Source organism: Miscanthus floridulus, chromosome 14, assembly GCF_019320115.1.
Source record: "Miscanthus floridulus cultivar M001 chromosome 14, ASM1932011v1, whole genome shotgun sequence".
Taxonomy (NCBI): Eukaryota; Viridiplantae; Streptophyta; class Magnoliopsida; order Poales; family Poaceae; genus Miscanthus; species Miscanthus floridulus.
The window spans coordinates 30273059-30293956 of NC_089593.1; the positions used below are offsets into that span (position 1 = coordinate 30273059).

Consider the following 20898-nt stretch of genomic DNA (forward strand, 5'->3'; position numbering starts at 1 on the left):
ATGAATATATTTCAATCCAATAAGTAGAAACTAAAATATATCATTTCATCGTTTTTCAACCCCAACAACATAATCATTTCTAGTCATAACAAATTGAAATGTAATGACCAACAAATAAATAAAATACATAGTAACCCTAATGACCAACAAATAACTAACTCTAATGACACCTACAATAAACAAATAACCCTAATAACCAAAATAACTAGAAACCAAACTAACCTAACATGTTTATCACATAAAACAGTTAAACAACAATGCACTCAATCATCCTAAGCCATACATTTTGCAAATGCAAACACAAATATAACAAATCACCAAACAACCATGATTCCACATGATTAGGGACAATGTAAGCACATCTACGCGGATAGAATGGAGGAGGGGAGGGACCATTACCTCGAGGAAGCTTCGGGAGACAAGATCCGGGCACCAGGGGTCGATTTTGGAGGTTAGAGTTTCGTGGGGGCCGTGGGAGATTTGGGAGCCGGTGGGGGAATGGAGGAGGGGAGGGAAGAAGAAGAAGGGGGCCTCGGCCTAAAGGGTCCAGACCTCGGCGTTGAGTCAGGCCACGCCGAGGTCTGGAGGCTCGGCATTAAGTGACCCAACGCTGAGCTTTTGGGCCACCGTGCTTTGTTGGGCCGCCTGGGCCGCACTCCGGATGGGGCCAGTAGCTCGGCGCGCAGTCCAACTGCGCCGAGGTTGGGGACTTGGCGTTGGCTGACACGACGCCGACGTCTCGGACCCACGCGCCACCGTGTCGACGACGACCCCGGTCGTCCGTGATGTGGCAATACCTCGGCGTCGAGTGACACGACGCCGAGCCTCATATCTCGGCGTCATGTGCTAAGACGCCTAAAAATGGTCTATTTTCAGAAAATGTTTTGGCGTTGGTATTTTTCTAAAAAATGTTTTCAAAAGAGACCAAAATACGAAAATTTCACCGACCACTCCCACGCCTTATATGCCTTTGGCCCCATGCATGCACGCCACTATCGTCGACGGTCCGGCATGTCGTCGTGGATCCCTAGATTTCACCCACTGGATTCTTCACCGGAGACCCTAAACCTCTCCATATTAATGCATGCTGATCATAAGCACTGGGTCACTACTGGAAACTCGAATTATTCTGTGGGTGACGAATTTTTCTGTGCGTTTTTTTTCGGCATGCACAGAAAAATTATGATTTTTCTGTCGGTTTCAAAATATCCTGACAGAAAAATACGAAAATCCATAGAATAATTGTATGATTTTTCTGTGCGTGATAATACACACACGAAAAAAATCAGCACTCACAGAAAAATGCAACTTATTCTGTCGGTTCTTTAAAAACGCACAGAAAAGATATATGCACTCTGAGAAAAAATGTTATTATTCTGTCGGTTATTTTAAAACACACAGAAAAAACATACACACATAGAAAAATTCAAACGACCAACCCCTCCCTTCTTCTTACCCCAGCGCCCCCTGCCCCTCCCTTCTTCTTCCTCCGCACCCGTCTTCCTCCACACCCGAACCCCAGCGCCCCCTCCCCCTCCCTTCTTCTTCCTCCGCACCCGGACCCTAGGGCCCCCTCCCTTCTTCTTCCCCGGCACCCGGCCCCCAACACCCCTCCCATCCCTGCCGCCGCCCCTCCCCTTCTTCCCTAGCGCCGCCCCTCCCTCTCCCGGATCCGGCCGGTGGCGGCCGGATCTGGGCTCTGGTGGTGGCGGGAGGCGTGGCGGCGGGCTTCGTGGTGCTGGCGTGGTGGTGGTGGTCCCCGGTGCCGCCCCTCCCTGGCCTTCTTCCCCGGTGCCATCCCTCCCTCTTTCGGATCCGGAGCTGTTGGAGATACTACCACCATGGGTATGTATTCACTACTGGAGCTGCTTCCTCCACTGCTCCTGTTTTATTAATAGTAAGATGACCTCTTGGTTGCATTGTTGGGTTGTTCCAGCTGGTTTAGTAGTAGTAGTACCTCTGATTTGTTGTATGAAGAAACTGCACAACCATTTTGATTCATGAAAATCACAAATAGAACTATACTAACATAATTCACGATTAGTAGTGTATCAAATATTTCTTGAACATATATGAGCAATGAGCTGTCAGTTTGATCCAAATGGGAGCTCTTCATTGTCTTTTATCAGTAACTTGACATTTTTGAAAATCACAAGTAGAACTATACTAACATAATTTATTGTAATGTAAGAAATATACATGGATGGACCACTCAAATAATGTCATTATATTTGAATTTGAGGGAGCAATGTAGTAAGAAGATTTTACTGCAAAGTTAAAATGCAATTTTAACTTGTTTGTTTTGTTACCCTGGTTGCTTTTTAGGTGCGATGCTATAAAAACAGTATCTTGAATATCTTGCATATATCAACCTGATCAATCATTTTGATATATGATATTTGCGGAGCTGAGATGATATGGAACCCCAGTCTCGTGCCGCGCTGCTCTCCCCTTCCCTAACTATGCCTTGTGACTTTTTTTGTTTTGTACTATTCTTGAGTGGCTGTGATGAATCAAGTTTTCATTAGAGAACTTCTGCACTTTAGCACCTTATGAGCTGGTACTTGGGATATTTTGTTCTGTTTGCTACTTAACTAGGATGGCTTGTACCAGTACAAGCAACCAGTTCTGTGGCCAGTTCAATTCCCATTAGAGACAGAATAAAATTAAGCTCTAGGTGAAATTAAGTTGCAGTTGTCATGCTGATAATGGGTAAATCTGAGCCATTTCTCGAGTTCTTTTGCTCCAGGTGAAATATATGTAGTTCTTGTGCTTTTGACATACTGCTCTCTAATGGATCTGGAATGACCAATAGTTTCTTTTCTATTAGCTCAGTTCAATAGAGCTCTGTGATTTTTGCATTGCTATTTGTAGAAGAACATTACTTTTTTGCACGCAAATCATATATTTGTTGCCTTGGACTGTGAAACTTAGGTAATACTTTCAAATGTGAAATTTCTGGAGATGGTCACTGTCTTGTGGTATTTCTTCTGTGAAATTTTGGTAATTATATACTTTCAAATGTGAAATTTCTGGAGATGGTCACTGCCTGCCTGTCATTTCTTTTGCACTTGTAGATTTGTAAGTTCTTCCTGTCTCTTGCAGCTGTACTGCTTTGTGAAGGCTAGAAGTAATTATGGGCAGCATTTGTATTATAAAAACTTGAGTATGTGTAAGAACTAAGAAGCTTGTATGCTATGGCCACTTCTTTAGGCTCTTACCATTGACGAGTTCTATCGAATGCATCTTTAGTTTTATTTTGTTTAGGCTTAGTTTTATATTCAGTGGTATAGTAAAAAAAGAGATGATGGGTCATTGTGAATGGGACTAGTTGTTCTGTACCTCCAGTAGTGCTAGCTGCTTATAAAGGCTTAGATCGCTGCATCCATTGTTTGTTGAGAAACGGTGTTAATCCCAATGTACCTGATGAAGTGAGTTCTACCTTGCTATTTCTCAATTTCAATATTAGTAGCAAATGTGTTTTTTTGTCCTGCATAGTAAATTGAATTTGGTGACATAATTTGAATTGACAGATGAATTCATGGAATTCTTTTCCAAGTTTGGAAAGGTTGTGCAGCTGTACCAAATGCTGTTGTAGTTGGCAGATGCATGTAATCTTTGGCAAGTGATACCTCTTGTAAAGCCAAAGGTGCAACCTGCATGTGGTAAGTCTCAATTGGTAATATACTCTATGAGAGATTAATGGTCCAAGTGTAGTATGGTTTACTTTCCCCAAACATAATACACCCTATATTTTGGGATAGAGGGAGTACTAGTATAAGTAAATTATGCTAAATCTAGTAGGCAACTGATCCTTGAGTTAGAAATATTTGTTGAGTGGTGCTCACAGAAGGCCTCTACAAATGGGGTTTCTGTCTTGTAGTGAAAAAAGATGTCAGAGTGAAGGCACTTGAGGCAGCTGAAGAAAAAACAGGAAGAGGAACAAAAGAAGAAAAGAGGTGCTGATGTGGCAACAAGGAAGAGGCAGAGGGATGAGGAGGAAAGGAGGGAAAAGGAGAGAAAAAAGAAATGCATTGAAGAAGCTCGAAAACAACAGACGCGACCTATGGAAAGAAAGCATGCCAACAATAACAAAGAAGCTCATCCAGAAGCTCATGTGAGTAGAAGCTATATTGTTTATGTCTATTGGAAATCTGGTATAACTTGTTTGTGTGTGGAATCACATGAATGCATTCATCTCTTTGCACATATTGTTGGACATATTTGATTATCTTTTTACCACTATTGTCTATTAGAGCACATGCTCTTGATCATATAAAATTAAAAGTAGTTACTTGTCTTTGTTTTGGTGTTGGCAACTTAGTTTGTTAGCTACTAGCTTAATTTGTTATCGGGACAACATGGAATAACTCAAGCACGGGATCAAACAGACTGGGTGTTCTTAGTCCACATGAATTTGTTAGCTACTAGCTTAGTTTGTTATCTACAACACTAAAAATATGTAGTTACTTGTCTTTGTTTTGGGGTTGGCAACTTAATTTGTCAGTTTATTCATTGTGAGCAGCATGGGGAATCTCTCTGTTTAGTCCTTAAATTGTTATACTAGCTTTATCTTGGTTATGAGAAATTATCTTTTAAAATCATATCAGTCTTCCATTTTGTTGATCATTATTCTTAATGTGTTAGGAAAGGGGTATGCAAGTCTTCCCGTCGCCCACACAGAAGGCCCAGCAATGCCATGGGTGTTTTTGCTTCTCCGCCTGCACCTCGTCCACCCCAGCAGTTCTCAGCTCTCATGAGATCTAAGTCAATGCTTGATCTACAGGATGTGACAGACTCAACTGCCATGGTCACTCCCAGGGACAAGCGCATGAAGAATTAGCAAAAGTTGAATAGTATCAGGGACAAGCGCATGAAGAACTAGCAAGAGCTGAATCTTGGTTAGTCTGAGAGGGTTTTGAATGTATTGATGCCGGAACATTTGGACATCATCTATGTACCTATGAATGTGTTGAACATTTAGACACCTATGAATGTATTTATTATGTTGTGATGTGTCATGAAATTACTGTATGGACAATATATATTTTAATATGCTGTTGCTACTGTTTTAAAATAAATTATTTTTCTGTGTGTTTAACTCTTTTTTCTGTGAGGATGGCTACACAGAAAATTACTTTTAATCTGGGCGAAAGGAATTTTTCTGTGGGTTCACCTGGACCGACAGAAAAATACACGTATTTTCTGTGTGTTTATTTCTTTTTTTCTGTGTAGATATCCTCACAGAAATTTTATTTTTAATCTAGCCAAACACAATTTTTCTGTGCGTGTAAGACCGACAGAAAAATTGTTTCTGACGACGAACATACAGAACAATTGAATTTTTCTATCACTATATTTCCGTGTGTATTTTTCTGAGGGTACATCGTCAGAAAAATATTTTTCTAACGGTATTCGTATTTTTCTGTGTATTTTCGCACACACAGAAAAATGTGAGTTTCCAGTAGCGGTGGTTGTTGTGCACATTAAACACTGCATTTTTTTAATTACAATAAAATGTACTGCAGCGGTATTGTCCATTGCAGTGCCCTCACCTCTGTCTCATCCAATAAACGAAAAAAGCAAAATGCGTGCTTACTGTACCAGCCACTAAAACGTGAATACGTTGATGCTATTGTTGGCTGTGTATAGCCCGTGGCTGAGGCCGGCTTGCTGGGTTGGGCAAAATGCAAAAGCCTCAGGTTTCCCAAAGCGGAAAGAAGGGGTGGATCCAGCGTGGGGCTCGCCCCTGGTGGTAACGAAAAGAGAGGGGAAGAAGAAGAGGGGGCTTACCCATATATAGCCCATTTAATCATCTTTACATGTGTTCTTAAAGCCTTTTGGTTTATGGCCTCTGTTTTTTGTCGCCGTGTTGTTTTGTGTCTGTAGGAACTGGTGGTGGTAATAATGTGGAGTGCATCATATCAGTATATATAAAACTAAATAAGAAACCCGTTCCATTCCGGCCGTTGTACGTGTACATTTATTAGTGCTGCAGCAAAATCCAGCTTAATTCGTATCATTTCCTTGCCAAAATTTGCGTTTATATGCGCTTTGGTCATGCAATTATACTCATTCTAGTATTTGTAGAAGTTAATTAATTTTAAGTTTGATTAAGTGTATAAAAAAGTACTACTATTATGATGCTTAAACTATTACAGAATTGATTTTCAACAATGAGCGCCTCTACCGTGGCGTCCTAACCAGGCCGCCTCTGGAAATTGATTTTTAGAGGTGGTGCTGGAAATAGAGTCACCTCTAAAATTTTTAGAGGTGGCGCAGAAAATAGAATTGCCTCTAAAAATAGGAGAGGGACAGTAAAATTTGAATATTTCAAATGACCTCAGATAGAGAGACGACGAAAATTAAAGTTATAGATCTCAAAAGGTTATACAACTTTGTAGTTGACATTTTTCATTTGAAATTATCTATGCAAGGAAAATTAAGTTTGAATTTCTCATATTTGAAATTTAAAATTTTCAAATGACCTCGGATGGAGAAACGACCAAAACTAAAGTTGTAGATCTCAAACAGTTATACAACTTTTTAGTTGACAATTTTTTCATTTGAAATCATCTATGTGAGAAAAATTTTGTTTAAATTTCTTGTATTTGAAATTCAAAATATTTTTTTAAACGACCTCGGATGGAGAAACGACCAAAAACAAAGTTGTAAATCTCAAAAAGTAATACAACTTTGTAGTTGACAACTTTTTCATTTAAAATCATCTATGTTAGAAAAATTATGTTTGAACTTCTCACATTTGAAATTCAATTTTTTTTTCAAACGGCCTCGGATAGAGAAACCACCAAAATCAAAGTTTTCGATCACAAAAAGTATAACAACTTTCTAGTCGACAACTTTTTTATTTGAATTCGTTTAGGGTCCCAAATACTTATTTCAAAATCGGCCAAAGATCATAAAATGAGGAGACAAATATCTAATATGGACATAAGTGACGTGTGGATGGAGCGGCAACCAGGCGTGACAATTGGTATCAGAGACTTCGGTCCTCGGCATCGCTTCCTTGTTCCCCGATTTCCTCCCGTCTTGACCTGAGATTGTAGGTCTGTGCCAAGGTTGGTCTGGTCGGTAGTCAGGACACCGGAGCAGGAGCACGTCAGTGGCGGACTACCTCACCAGATTTGCGCCCATCAGCTTCTATGACGCGTAGTCCACCTCTACTTCGTCGGCAGCAGCAGATCCTGCAGCGGTGAGCTAATCCAATCCAGTCTTATCTTCCTTTTGCTTGGATTCGTTGGTAGCAAGGGTTTTGGGATAAGTTCCTGCGTAAAATTCCGAGCGATTCACGACGTGATGGTGACGATAAGGAAGTGTCCATCTACTCGGGTTGCGGAGCGCTTTCTCCATGTAAAATTTCTTGGTATACCAAACCGGTTGTTTCGCTACTTTTTCGGAGTTCCAATGAATTTCAGCATCACGGCTCCACCCAAGCCTTCGGTGCAGATGAAATTCATCCTCAACGCCATGCAAAGAGCACGGATGGCGACAAGAATCGATGGGACCAGGTGATGGACCATTTTGATCTCTTGTTTGCTCGGATGAATGATATTGGTGTGATCCAGCATGAACTCAAGACTAAGCTCAAGGAAAGCAAGGAGGAACAGAATCGTATTGCTTAGTAGGTAGACGCCAACAGGCAAGTAGTAGCAGGTTTGATACTGCGACAGATGGAGGCTAAAGCCAAATCTGATCATTCAGACTCATTCCCTATGGTTTCTGAAGATGACCCAAATTTCAACATCATCTTTGCCTAACCATCTCACCAGCCTGGTCCTGGACCATCAAAACAACCAAGACATACCACCAAGTAAGGATGCTAGCTGAAGGCTAGTACAGAACTGCTTTCAAGACACACCATGGACATTACCAATTCAAGGTAATACCCTTTGGCCTCACAAAATGCCCCAACTACATTTCAGTGCATCATGAATTAGGTATTGCAACCATTCCTCAGGAAATTTGTGCTAGTCTTTTTGGAAGACATATTGATCTACAGTACCTCCCTAGAAGAACATATCAAACACTTACAGCTGGTCTTGCAAGATCTGTTAGATAACCAACTGTACTTGAAACAGTCCATGTGTTCTTTTGCTCAGCACAAATTAGAATATCTGGGTCATATCATTTATGTTGATGGGGTGGCCACTGCCCCCAGAAAATTCAAGCTATGCTGCACTAGCCACAGCCAACAAATATGACAACACTCAAAGCCTTTTTGGGACTTCCAGGCTATTACACGAAATTGAGTAAATTGCATGGTGGGTCCTTAAACTTTTCGGATGTTCCCATCTAGATCCTTGAACTAAAAAAGTGGTCATCTGGATTCCTAATCTATTGTCGTCGCACACCGGTGGTCCAAAACCCGCCACATCAATGCCAACATCTGACGTGACCATGCCAGGTAGGCAGCTCCGAGGTCAGACCATCAAGCCGGCCGGCGTGGGGACGCTGCGACGCTCTGCGCGTGACGGGAGAAAAAGAAGGGCCGGGGTGCTGCTGCAGAGGCGTGCTCGGCACAGAGCGTAGGCACGCGGGGCGGTACGGAGCAGCGCGGACTCAACGGCTGCTGCTGCAGAGGAACGCCCAGGGCGCACATGGCAGGGCGGAGCCGAGACGTGGGGTCGCACGGCGCTCACGCGAAGAACGGAGTCGCGGCGCCTGCTCCCGTTCGGTCTGAGGAAGAAGAGAACCGTCTGAAGAACAGATGAGCAGGGATACACACGTCTGGAGCCTCTTGCTGCCGCTTCCTACGTGCCGTTGTGCCGATCTCCTACTCGTTGGCGCCGTGTGTAGAGATGCGGCTGCCTCCTGGCCCATCGCCGTCTCCTGGCTTGTTAGCTTGCACGTGAGCACACATATGTGCAAGCACACATGCACCTGCATGCATGTAGCTCGACGCATTCTGGCGTCGCGGTGACGGGTAGATGCATGGCATGGGCGTTCTCGATTATGGGCGTGCGTGGTTAGCCGGCCAACCTCGACCTCTTGTGCCTGCTCTTCCGGCAGACCACGGCATCCGTGCGTTCCTCCCGTAGGCGTTGCAACAATGGAACACGGTGGAGTGTGCAGTGGACACAGATCGTCGCAGGTGCTCACGAACGAATGCGCCGTCGATCTCTTCCGTGCGGCAGACGTGGGTGCAATCCTGTTGCAGGGCTCGAATAGATGCATCTTTGCATCTCCCGTGCTCCCTCTGCGCAGATCAATTGTCCGGCGGCCGGCGCCGTGTGGAGCCGTCCTGGGGCGTCATCCCCCGTCCATTCCTTTGACCGAACGGGAGCAGGCGCCGCCGTCTCCGCTCTTCGCGCGAGCGCCGCGCGACCCCACGCCTCGGCTCCGCCCTGCCGCGTGCACCCTACCCCGGCCGTTCCTCTGCAGCAGCAGTTGTCAGTTCTCAGCCGGAGTTCTTGACTACCGGTGAGCTCGCAATCACAACCGTGAAAGCAAACACAACACAAACTCAACGCTATCACTTGGACACAAGGTTTGGTGCTGCGCAACAACTGCAGTGTTTTCTGATGTTGAGTTCTTTTATTGTATGAAAAATACAGAGAGAATAGAGCTCTCGGAGGCCGACTGCACGTCGCTTGGTAGCGCGTCCATCCCCACACGTGCGACGTCGCCCACTCCCTATCACTCGGATCATGGCGAGCTATTCTCGGCCACTTCCCCTACACGCACGGTGACCACAGAATGACGGAGCTCGTGCGCATGCATAACAGAAAGTAAACATGCAAAACTAACTGAATGACAAAGCGACTAACTGAACCATGCGATGCAAACTGAAGAAAAAAAAGAATCCCATGAACAAGACTTACAAACACATCTCCTCCAAAGCCTTGTTCATGGTCTGCACACCAATGACGTCGATTTTGGAGTGCAGTTCACAGAACCTTTCTTGCCCCAACGCCTTCGTCAGAATGTCTGCAAGCTCTTCAACTGTCCCAACAGACTCCAGTATCACCCTGTTCTCCTCGACGCATTCTCGTATATCTCACATCTATGTGTTTACTATGGTCATGAAAAACTGGGTTCTTACTTAGTTGAATGGCAGACTCACTGTCGATCTTCAATGTGATGGCCCTGCTCCTCACGCCTCTGAACTCAGCAAGGAGACGGGCCAACCAAACACCCTGGCAGGCTGCAGTAGTGGCGGCAATGTACTCGGCTTCGCATGAAGATAAGGCCACCACTTTTTGCTTCTGAGACTACCATGTGATGATGTTGGAGCCGAGGAAGAAGAGAACGCCCGTGGTGCTCTTCCTTGTATCAATGTCACCGGCCAAGTCACTGTCACTGTAGCCAATGAGTTGTGCCTCCTTCTTCCTCTGGTAGTGGCAGCCGAAGTGCAGGGTTCCAGCAACGTACCTCAGCACCCTTTTTACAGCCACCATCCCACTATGCTCCTGTATTTTGTTGCATCAACTGGAGGAGCAGAGCTGGACTTACTGAGCTAAAGTCTGGACTCCATGGGGGTATGACTTGGATTGCATCCAGTCAGGCCGGCGCCTTCCAGAATCTTTGCAGCATAGGCGCTTTGATAGACTGTGATGCTGCTCCCCATCTGTGTCACCTCCAGCCCGAGGTAGTAGCGCAGAAGCCCGAGGTCGCTCATCTTGAATGTCGCCTTCATTTCCTCCTTGAAGGTGCTGATGTCTCGTGGATCCCCTCCGGTGATAACCAGATCGTCCACATAGACGCCCACGATGAGGCGGCGTGCGCCCACACCGCGGAGGTAGACAGCATGCTCCGACGTGCTCCGTCGGAACCCGAGCTTCATCAGGGACTCATCGAGCTTGGAGTGCCATGCTCGTGGGGCTTGACGAAGTCTGTAGAGGGCCTTGATCAAGTGGAGCACCTTTGTTTCTTGGCCCTACAGCACGAACCCCGGCGGCTGCTCGACGTAGACATCCTCCAGGAGCTCACCATTCAGAAAAGCGGACTTGACGTCCATATGGTGGATAGCCCACCCTTCGCTTGCAGCGAGCGCCGCTAGCAGCCTCACAGACTCCAAGCGTGCAACCGGGGCGAATACTTCGTCGAAGTCGATGCCCTGGCGCTGGACGTACCCCTTGGCGATGAGTCGGGCTTTGAACTTGGTGACGAGCCCGGCTTCATCCCGCTTCGTCTTGTAGACCCACTTGAGGCCAATTGGACACACCCCTGGTGGTGGGTCAACGAGCCTCCAAGTGTTGTTCGCCTCAATAGAGGTGAACTCGTCGAGCATGGCGTGGCGCTAGTTCTCATGTTCCAGCGCCTCCTTGAACTATGCCGGCTCGGCCTCGCTTGCCAACAGCAGCTGCTCCTCCATCTGTCGTGCGGTGAAACCCGACGGCGTGGCTGGCCCGAGCACATTTTCGATGTCGTGGTACTGAAGTGGGGAGTCGTCATCGTGGTCCGCATCTAGCATTTGCGATGCGCCGGCACCTGGTGGCGACACGAACTCCATTGAGTCCGCGTCTTGCAGTGGGGTTGTGCCCGGCGTCGTGCTCCCAGTGCCTTGCACTAGTGAGGCGTTGGTCGACGATGCTCCAGGCGTCATGTTCCCTGTGCCTTGAGCCAGTGAAGCGTGGACTAATGATGCCGGCGAGGCCAAAGGTGTAGCAGCAGCTCCGGCCGATGAAGTCATGCTCGATGTCATTGTCGTGGTGGTCGATCCGGGCAGTGGCAGGTGTTCAACGACAAAGTCGTCCAACTCACTGCGCTGGCCCTAGGTCCAGAGCCACTGTGCCGCCTCCTCGAACACTAGGTCGTGGCTGACGTGCATGCGCCGGTTCACCGGGTCATACACCCGATACGCCTTGGAGCTAGGTTCATAGCTGACGAAGATGATGCGCCTGCTCTTGTCGTCGAGCTTCTTCAAGTTTGGCGTTGTTACCTTCATGTGTGCGATGCAGCCGAACGTGCGCAGGTGTTGAACGCCAGGGACACTGCCAGTCCAGAGCTCATAGGGGGTCTTGCCACCCACGCTCTTGGATGAGGATTGGTTGAGCAGATAGACGGCCGTGGTGACCGCCTCGCCCTAGAATTCGCCCGGAAGCCCCTTTGCCTTCAGCATGCTCCGAGCGGTCCCGATCACGGACTGGTTGCGGTGCTCAATGATGCCGTTTTGTTGAGGGGAGTACGGCGCCATCAACTCGTGATGAAGTCCTAGCTCGGCGCAGTACTGCTCGAAGTCTTTTGCCAGGAATTCTCCTCCTCTGTCCGTGCGGAGTGCATGAACCAGCTTCCCCGACTTGCGTTCCACGGCTGACTGGATGCGCTTGATCACCGCAGGCGCCGCGTTCTTGCTGGGAAGCAGAGCCAGCCACATGTACCATGAGTAGTCATCGATGAGAAGGAGAAAGTACCGATTTCCACTCAGCGTCGGCGGCGTAATGGGCCCGCAGAGGTCGCCATGGAGCAACTGCAGCACCTCCGATGAGCGCCCTAGAGCGCATTAAGGGAACGACGCCCGTCGGTGCTTGCTGGCGAGGCAGGCGTCACACACCTACTCCACTTGGGTCAGTAGGGGCATGCCACGGACAAGGCCATCCCTACCCATCTTGCGTAGCGCGGCGAAGTGGAGGTGGCCGAAGCAGGTGTGCCACACCCAGGCTTCCTCGTCGCCCTGCGCCGCCAGGAAGACCGGCCGTGCGATGTCGATGTCGAGCATGTAGAGCCGGCCTGGGTTGCGGTGAATCTTGGCAAGGAATCGCCGCTCCTCGTCACGAACCCGCATCACGCCATCTTCCACCAGCACTTGGTACCCGATCTCGTCGAGCTGGCCGACGGAGATGATGTTGGTGGTGAGGCGCGGTAGGTAGTAGACGTTGGCTATGGCGCGGTGCTCACCGTTCTTGTAGGACAGCATGACGATGCTGATCCCCTCGATGCGGGCGATGGAGCCATCCCCGAACCGAACGAAGCCGATGACGCTGGCGTCGAGGCTGGAGAATGCTGCCCGCGCCTCGGACATGTGGTTCGACGCGCCCGTGTCTAGGACCCATCGCTTCGGGTCCCGGTCGCCGGATTCGTCGAAGGCGGCGAACACCTTGCTCTCGGTGAAGTGGAGCTGGCTGTTGTTGTCGCGGATCGATGGGGGAATCGGTGGAGATGTAACCGGCGGCGGCGCTACGGAATGAGGATGAACCCTCTGCTCCTGGATGGTACTAAGTGCAAGAAGCAAAGTGGGCTCATCATCCTGGGCTACGTGGGCCTGCTCCACCTTCTTCTTGCTTCGATAATCCTTGGCCCAATGTCCCTTTTTCCCGCAGGCCTTGCACGCATTGTCAGCGATGGTTTGGCCCGAGTTCGAGCTGGCCCGTGAGTCGCTGCCGCTTCCAGTGCCGCGACCGCGTCCTCTTCCCCGATGTTTGCCGTGGCCTCTGAAGCTCGATCCACTACGGCCAGAGTCCTTGTCCCGCTTCTTGAAGCGCTCTAGCCACTGTTCCTCCGTGAGCAGTAGTTTGCCGGTGACGTCCTAGGCCAGCGACGGTTCGTCGTCAGTCGTTGCCTTGAGCCGCCCAGTGACCTCTTCGACGGAGAGTGTGTCGATGTCGAGGAGGGTCTCGATGGAAACTACGAGCTTCTTGTACCTTGGTCGAGCGACGCAGAGGTACTTGGCCACCACCTTCGGCTCCGGCTCTGGGTCGCCAAGGATCGCCAGCTGCTGCACGATGTTGGAGAGGCATTGGGCAAAGTCCTCGACGGACTCCCCATCGCGGAATGAGATCTGCTCGTACTCAGCACGGAGACTCTACACCGTCGACTTCCTCACGTGCTCGTCACCAATGCGCATCGAACGGATCGCCTCCCACGCCTCCTTGGTTGATGGCTTGGTCGCCAGGGTGGGCACCATCTCTGGGGGCACGTCGGAGCAGATCACATCTAGCATGGAACGGTCGTCGTGGAAGTCAACGTCGTCGTCCTTGATTGCTTCCTAGAGGTGGCGAGCCTACATCTTCAACTTCATCAGCAGCGACCACGAATCATAGTTCATCTTGGTTAGCTGTGGCCAGTTGCTTGAGGCTCCTGTCTCCCGGAACACGCGCTCAACAATGACCTCCCGTGGGCGCCGCGTTGTCGGACGGCGGGCGTCGCGGGTCCACAAACGGCACGACGGCGAGCAGCTTGGAGACGGCGTGCTGTCGGAGCCACTGCCCTTCTCCTTCGTGCTCGCCAATGGCGGCGAATGGCCTCGACGCTTCGGCGATGTCATGGCGGCGCACTAGGCCCTCCCTCATAGCTCTGATGCCAATTGTCAGTTCTCAGTCGGAGTTCTTGACTACTGGCGAGCTCGCAATCACAACCGTGAAAGCAAACACAACACAAACTCAACGCTGTCACTTGTACTTTGGTGCTGCGCAACAACTGCAGCGTTTTCTGATCTTGAGTTCTTTTATTGTATGAAAAATACAGAGAGAGCAGAGCTCTCGGAGGCCGACTGCACGTCGCCTGGTAGCGCGTCCATCCCGACGCGTGCGACGTCGCCCACTCCCGATCACTCGGATCATGGTGAGCTATTCTCGGCCACTTCCCCTACACGCACGGCGACCACAGAATGACGGTGCTCGTGCGCATGCATAACAGAAAGTAAACATGCAAAACTAACTGAATGACAAAGCAACTAACTGAACCATGCGATGCAAACTGAAGAAAAAAAAGAATCCTATGAACAAGACTTACTAATAGCAGTGGCTCCATGCTGCTCCATACCGCCCCGCGTGCTTGCGCTCTGTGCCGATCGAACACATCTCTTCAGCAGCGCCCCCACCCTCCTTTTCCTCCCTTCGCGCGCGCAGAGCGCCGCGACATGCCCACGTTGGTCAACATGATGGCCTGACCTAGGAGCTGCCCATGTGGCATGGCCACGTCAGATGTTGGCGTTGACATAACCTGTTTTGGACCATTGGTGTGTGACAGCAATAGATTAGGTACCTAAATGGTAATTTTTTGAGTTTGAGGACCCAGATGGGAATGCCCTAAAAGTTTGAGACCCATCGTGCATTTTACTCCAGGAAATTTGTCAAAGGCTTTAGCCTTATAGCACAACCACTAACAGCTAATCTCAGAAACAAGACATTCCAGTGGTTAGTTCAGGCTCAACAAGCTTTTGATAGTCTCAAGCTAGCATGACAAGAACTCCATTTCTGGCACTACCAAATTTTCAACAACAGTTTACAATAGAGACAGATGCCAGTGGGGAAGGCCTTGGGGCAGTTTTGATGCAAGCTGGAAAACCTATTGCTTTTCTAAGCAAAGCACTAGGTCCAAAGCACAAATCCCTCTCTATTTATGAGAAAGAGTTCTTGGTACTGATTATGGCAGTAGACAAATGGAGGCCATATTTGCAAAGGAAAGAATTTGTCACTTTAATTGATCACAAATCATTGGCCTACCTAACTGAACAAAACCTCCACTCTGACATGCAAAGGAAGGCCATGACCATCAATGGGACTCCAATTCAAGATTGTGTATAGAAAAGCGAAAGAGAATGTGCCTGCTGATGCTCTTTCTAGATGTTGGGACATGCCATATTTATATGGGCCAAGTCCCATAGAAGAGGCTCAACTAGCGCCATTAGAGTGGCATGTAAAACCCATCCCCACCGAGGGGTCGCTTTGTAAATTGCCGCATGCCTATATAATGCCAAGAACATGAGGGTAAGGGGGGCTCTCTCCTCTCCCACTATTTTTTTCGCAAACCCTAGTCGTCGCCTTGGAGCCTTCGTCGGCAGGCCTTCTCCGGCCAGGCCTTCGTCTGACCGGAACCTTCACCAATGAACCTTCTCCACATTAGACCTTCACCAACGAACCTTCTACTGAGCCTCCACATTAGACCTTAAGTGTGAAGCCTTCTCCGTAGAGCCTTCGCACGGTGCAACCATCGGGCCTTCATCCGGAACCTTAGTCTGAGACCTTCGTCACGAGACCTTCTCCCACCGGCCCTCTCCGGAAGACCTTCTCCCGTCGGCCTTCGCCGGGAGGCCTTCTCCCGTCAGCCTTCGTCGGAAGACCTTCTCCCGCTGGCCTTCTCCAGGAGACCTTCTCCCGTCAGCCTTCACCTGGAGGCCCTCTCCCATCAGCCTTCGCCACGAGGCCTTCTCCCGCCAGCCTTCTCTGGGAGACCTTCTCCCGTCGGCCTTCGTCGAGAGGCCTTCTCCCATCAGCCTTCGCTGGGAGACCTTCTCCCTGAGGCCTTCACCCGCCGGCCTTCTCCCGCCAGCCTTCTCCAGGAGGCCTTCTCCCATCGGCCTTCACCAACGAACCTTCTCCAGCTATCATTCACCAAGGAGCCTCCACATCTCAACCCTGTTTGGGATTCTTGTCCCAACATTGGCGTCCACCATGCTCGGCATGAATAAATCTTTTGAGAGTGAAGGTTTCAACCTATGAGAACCCACGAGGAAAGGTAAGACCCTCGGGGCAAAGGTATGATCAGCTTAAACCCTCTTAGCTAGCGGAATCGGTACATTAGGTTTCAACTTCACCAAAAGTCACCTAAACTTTTACCAACCTTCGGCTAGTTGTATTAAAAAAAACTTTGGGCGTTTTTCTAAAGAAAAGATCTGCAAAAACAACGATGCCTTCGGCCATTTTTGTTAAAAAAAATTGCCAAAAAGTTTTAAAGCCTTCGGCTGTTCATAAACTGAGGCCGCCTGTGCCTTCGGCCATCTTTGATTTAAGGGAAAAAATGAACCTCCAAAGCTGCAAAAATTCGCGAAGCACCATGTCTTCGACCTCAAGACATCTGTGAGCACGTACGCATCAAACCATGCAGATATGCACACATCAAACCATGCAGATTTGCACTGCAACTGGCTTCTCGTTTTTTTTTACTTAGGAGAATTTGACCAAGTTATTTGTAGAAATATTCAGTGTAATAGCTATTTTCCCGTGAGATGTTTATTCAGATTTATGTGTAGTAAACATGTGTAGGGTCTGGATAACCTTGAAGAGGCTCCATTTGGTGAATGCTCATGTTCTGGTAGGCACTAGGCACTAGGTAAACAAATATGTGCAATTGTATTGTTAAACTCAACATGCAATAGGCTTAGCTCTTTTAATCCTGATGATGATGCCTTCTCACTGAATATTCCTACTAACTGAATGTGTGTGTGTGAATCCTATCTCTTGTGCTAGTTTAGTTGTCAAGCACAAATCTGACTTTGTTCTTTCAAAACTCTTGAAAATTTCTCCCTTACAGAAGTTCTTCACTGATAATGAAATTCCATTTTTTGTTTCAGTACTGTACTCTAGTTAAGTCAGAGACCTGATTGCTTCTGAGAGTTTGTTAGAGAGCAGGTTTTAGTTTTATTTGGTACTTAAAGATGGCTATGGTACTTGTATGATACATTTTCTTACAAATGGTCCGATAAAGTTAAGCATTCAGAACTGTATGAGATAGGCATAGAAATAATTTCCTACTAGTCTGTGATGACTCCTTACAACTAGTTTGTGTGTGACTGTGTGGGACATAATTTCCTAGATACATGGACCGTCACAGTTATCTACAGACCACACTGCTTCCTCCATTTTGCTGTGGTATAAGATTGTCTTAGGTGCTGTATGCATCAGTCTGTATAAGGGGACATGAACACATGTATCAATTAATACAATTTACTCTTTGGTTTCTTATTTACAGTATGAGATATATGATGGATTGTGTACTAAGAATCTAAATTGGACATCACAGGCAGATATGTGTTATGTTAGTCAATCCAATAAGATATGTGAGCTGGAAATATTTTGATAATGTTTCATGCACATGTGAGTTTTTACCCCATGTATCAGAATCTAGCAAAAGCTTTTATAATTGGGATTCACTAATATTATGGAGTTCTTCATTCCACAATTATTAAATCATGCTCCACTTTGGAGGTCAGGAAAACTACCTGAAGAATTGGCTGGTGATTTTTCAAAGTAATTTCTGAATTCCAGTCAGAAACTCCTTTATGGTTTGCTTTGACTTCTTCCTGAATTTTGCCGGACATAACAACTAAATCAATTAGCTTAGCCATTTCCTCATACAGGCCCTGTCCAATGGAATATCAGTTTCTATGGAAAAAATCTGAGTACTATGAATAGGCCAGGCCACATGCTGTAATACAAAATGAATTAGCTATTCATGTACACCTGTACAGTAAGGCATAAGTCAGAACCTCTTAGGTTCGAGCCAAGTGATATATGTCCCAAATATTTTCTAGTTGACTTATCTATTACATTTTTCTATATATATGTTGTGTGTTTCATACATGCATGAAACATATATTGTACAGCAAGGCATAAGCCAGAACTTCTTATCTAACTTAGCTCTGGCCTCTGGTTAACCATAGATGTAACGGCTAGAGCTCATGTTACTTACAGTTCTTAACTGAATGCATGTACACAAAGGCTATTGAATAGAATATTGCCATGTTTGATTGCTCCTTAGATCAATACATTACTAATTAGACAGGTTTACGAGGATCACGTATAAACTTCCAAAACCCCAGAACAATTGGACAGGTTTAGACCTGGCTTGACCTGAATTTTCTATAATTCTATTAGAAATTCTGCATGTTTATCCCTACTGCTACAACTATAGTTGTCAATTCTAACCGTAGTAAAAAAGAATAACCAGAACTGTAGTTGAACAATCTGACTCTACCAGATAAAGATGATTCTTCAGATGTTGTGGTTGAGGATGATGATTAAGAAATACCACTACCGGAAACAGTGGCTTTACCGTGTGCCACCGGTACTCGGCAAAGCCCACAAAACACTCGGCAAAGGATTTGCCGAGGGTAACATTCGGCAAACAGCACACGACATCTACAGTGCCAGCAAACGTTTCTTTGCCGAGTGTTTTCTATCGGGCACTCGGCAAATACTTTGCCGAGAGCTGAAACCGAGGCTCGGCGAAAAAAAGTAACACGCCGGCGCGGAGACGGTCACGGCGCCTTTGCCGAGTGTCCCGGACCTGACACTCGATAAACCTGCCATTTTGCCGAGTGTCAAATCCCAGGCACCCGGCAAACCTGAATTCTTTGCCGAGTGTCAAATACTGGACACTCGGCAAAGACTGACCCAGAACATACAAATGTTGGCTGCTTTGCCGAGTGTCCAGTATCTGACACTCGGTAAACCTGCCTTCTTTGCCGAGTATCAAATCCCGGGCACTCGGCAAACCTGCCTTCTTTGCCGAGTGTCAAATACTGGACACTCGACAAAGACTGGCCCAGAACGTACAAATGTTGGTTTCTTTGCCGAGTGTCACAGCGCAGACACTCGGCGAAGAAGCCATTTTAGTCTCAGAATGCACAGATTTTGGTCACGTGTCCTCTTTGCCAAGTGTTTTTACCCTGGCACTCGGAAAAATGCCTCTTTGCCGAGTGTAACACTCGGCAAAGTGACCATATATTCCCTGTTTTTATTGTTCGGTCACGTATAACGTACCCCACTAAAATAAACATTACATGCATCACACATAGTTCACAATAAGCATCACAGGCAGTTCATATAGATATATCGACAACACATAAATGCAAATAAACTTCAGAATCACTATTAAGTTCATTCACAACCATAAATAGTCATAGGTAATCCACAAATGCAAATGCAAATAAAATCACAAGTAGTCACTTAGGCCACGAGTTCCACTGCGACCACGCTGGGTCATGGGGCTCATTCGATGCCGCCGATTGATTCTGCACAAAGGAGAAGAGATTGCATGTGTGAGACAAGATTGAACAACACATATGGTCTCTCTGCTGCCTAACTAGTATAACCCTTGCAACTATCAGCAATATCTTCTTAGTTGCATTGTTCTCTAGTATGAATGCTTAAGTACTAGTTGGTAACAAACATATAGCATTAGTCACTAAGTTTCTAGTGTCTAGGCATCTTTGTAAGATTAATTCTGCATAAACTAGAAACAGTGATTATAAGGTTGTAAAGTGACGCACAGTGCCTGAACAGTATTTGGAGTAGGTTGAGGAGGAGGGACTGGCATCGGTGGCGGAGGTTGACCGATTGCAGCGTAAACACCCCTCATATATTCAAACATCTGTAGCCGCTCTGCCTCCATCCTCTGCCGCTCTGCTTCCATCTTCGCCTCTAGCTCCTCCTGGTGCCTCGTTTCTTGTTCCAGCTGAGCCTACAATATTTCATCCCAATGTTATAGTGCAATGCAAAAGTATGTAAAAATCAATGAATGATGAATAAAATAGAAATAACCTAGAGTGCGTTCATCTGGAACCGTATAGAGTCCGGCCGTGGGCATATCACCGGGCTGGAACAAGTGCTCCGTGCTCAAATCTGGGAGAGAGTGGGAGTACTGGCCGTGTCGATTATGACATCGCCAATCTAGAACCGGCCATGCTTCTTGCTTCCTCTCGCCCTCATGACCACTTTTCCATCAAGGTCATGGGCGCTCGGATCATACTCTGGGCCATGGACCACCCTTGCCATCGATGTGTATCAATCGAGGCGGCTTGTGGATGGACTCATTGTTGTACGCCGAGGGTGGGTCCTCTGGGTTGTAGGCGATGTCGGCCGTCGCCTTGCCCTTGTGGGTCAAAGCATATGTCATGAATTGGGAGCAAGGCTCGCCACCATGTGTCGTCGACTGCAAAAAAAGCAATATGATTAGAAATTATGCAGAGTTGAGCGTTAGAATAAAGAAATGAATTCGTGTACCCATCTGGCCACGTATTCTGAGAGGTTGAGGTTGCCTTGATGGTGTGGTGTACCCGATATCAGCAAACACCGCTCCCGGCAAGCGTTGTGATTCTCCTTCCACGCGAGGTCGCACCACCTGTCCACCATCTGGGCCCAGCACTGTAGATCATAGGCGCACCACCACGGAGGCACCTACGTCATCAAGTATATGACATATAAGAAGATGAAATTA

General features: G+C 47.3%; 1 protein-coding gene across 1 annotated transcript; it reads right to left on the reverse strand.

The window, feature by feature from the left end:
* Nucleotides 1-10477: 10477 nt before the first annotated feature.
* Nucleotides 10478-10804, reverse strand: LOC136503278 (uncharacterized mitochondrial protein AtMg00810-like). The gene has a single exon (XM_066498407.1). It carries the CDS (start codon nucleotides 10802-10804, stop codon nucleotides 10478-10480), a length of 327 nt encoding a protein of 108 aa, XP_066354504.1.
* Nucleotides 10805-20898: the final 10094 nt, after the last annotated feature.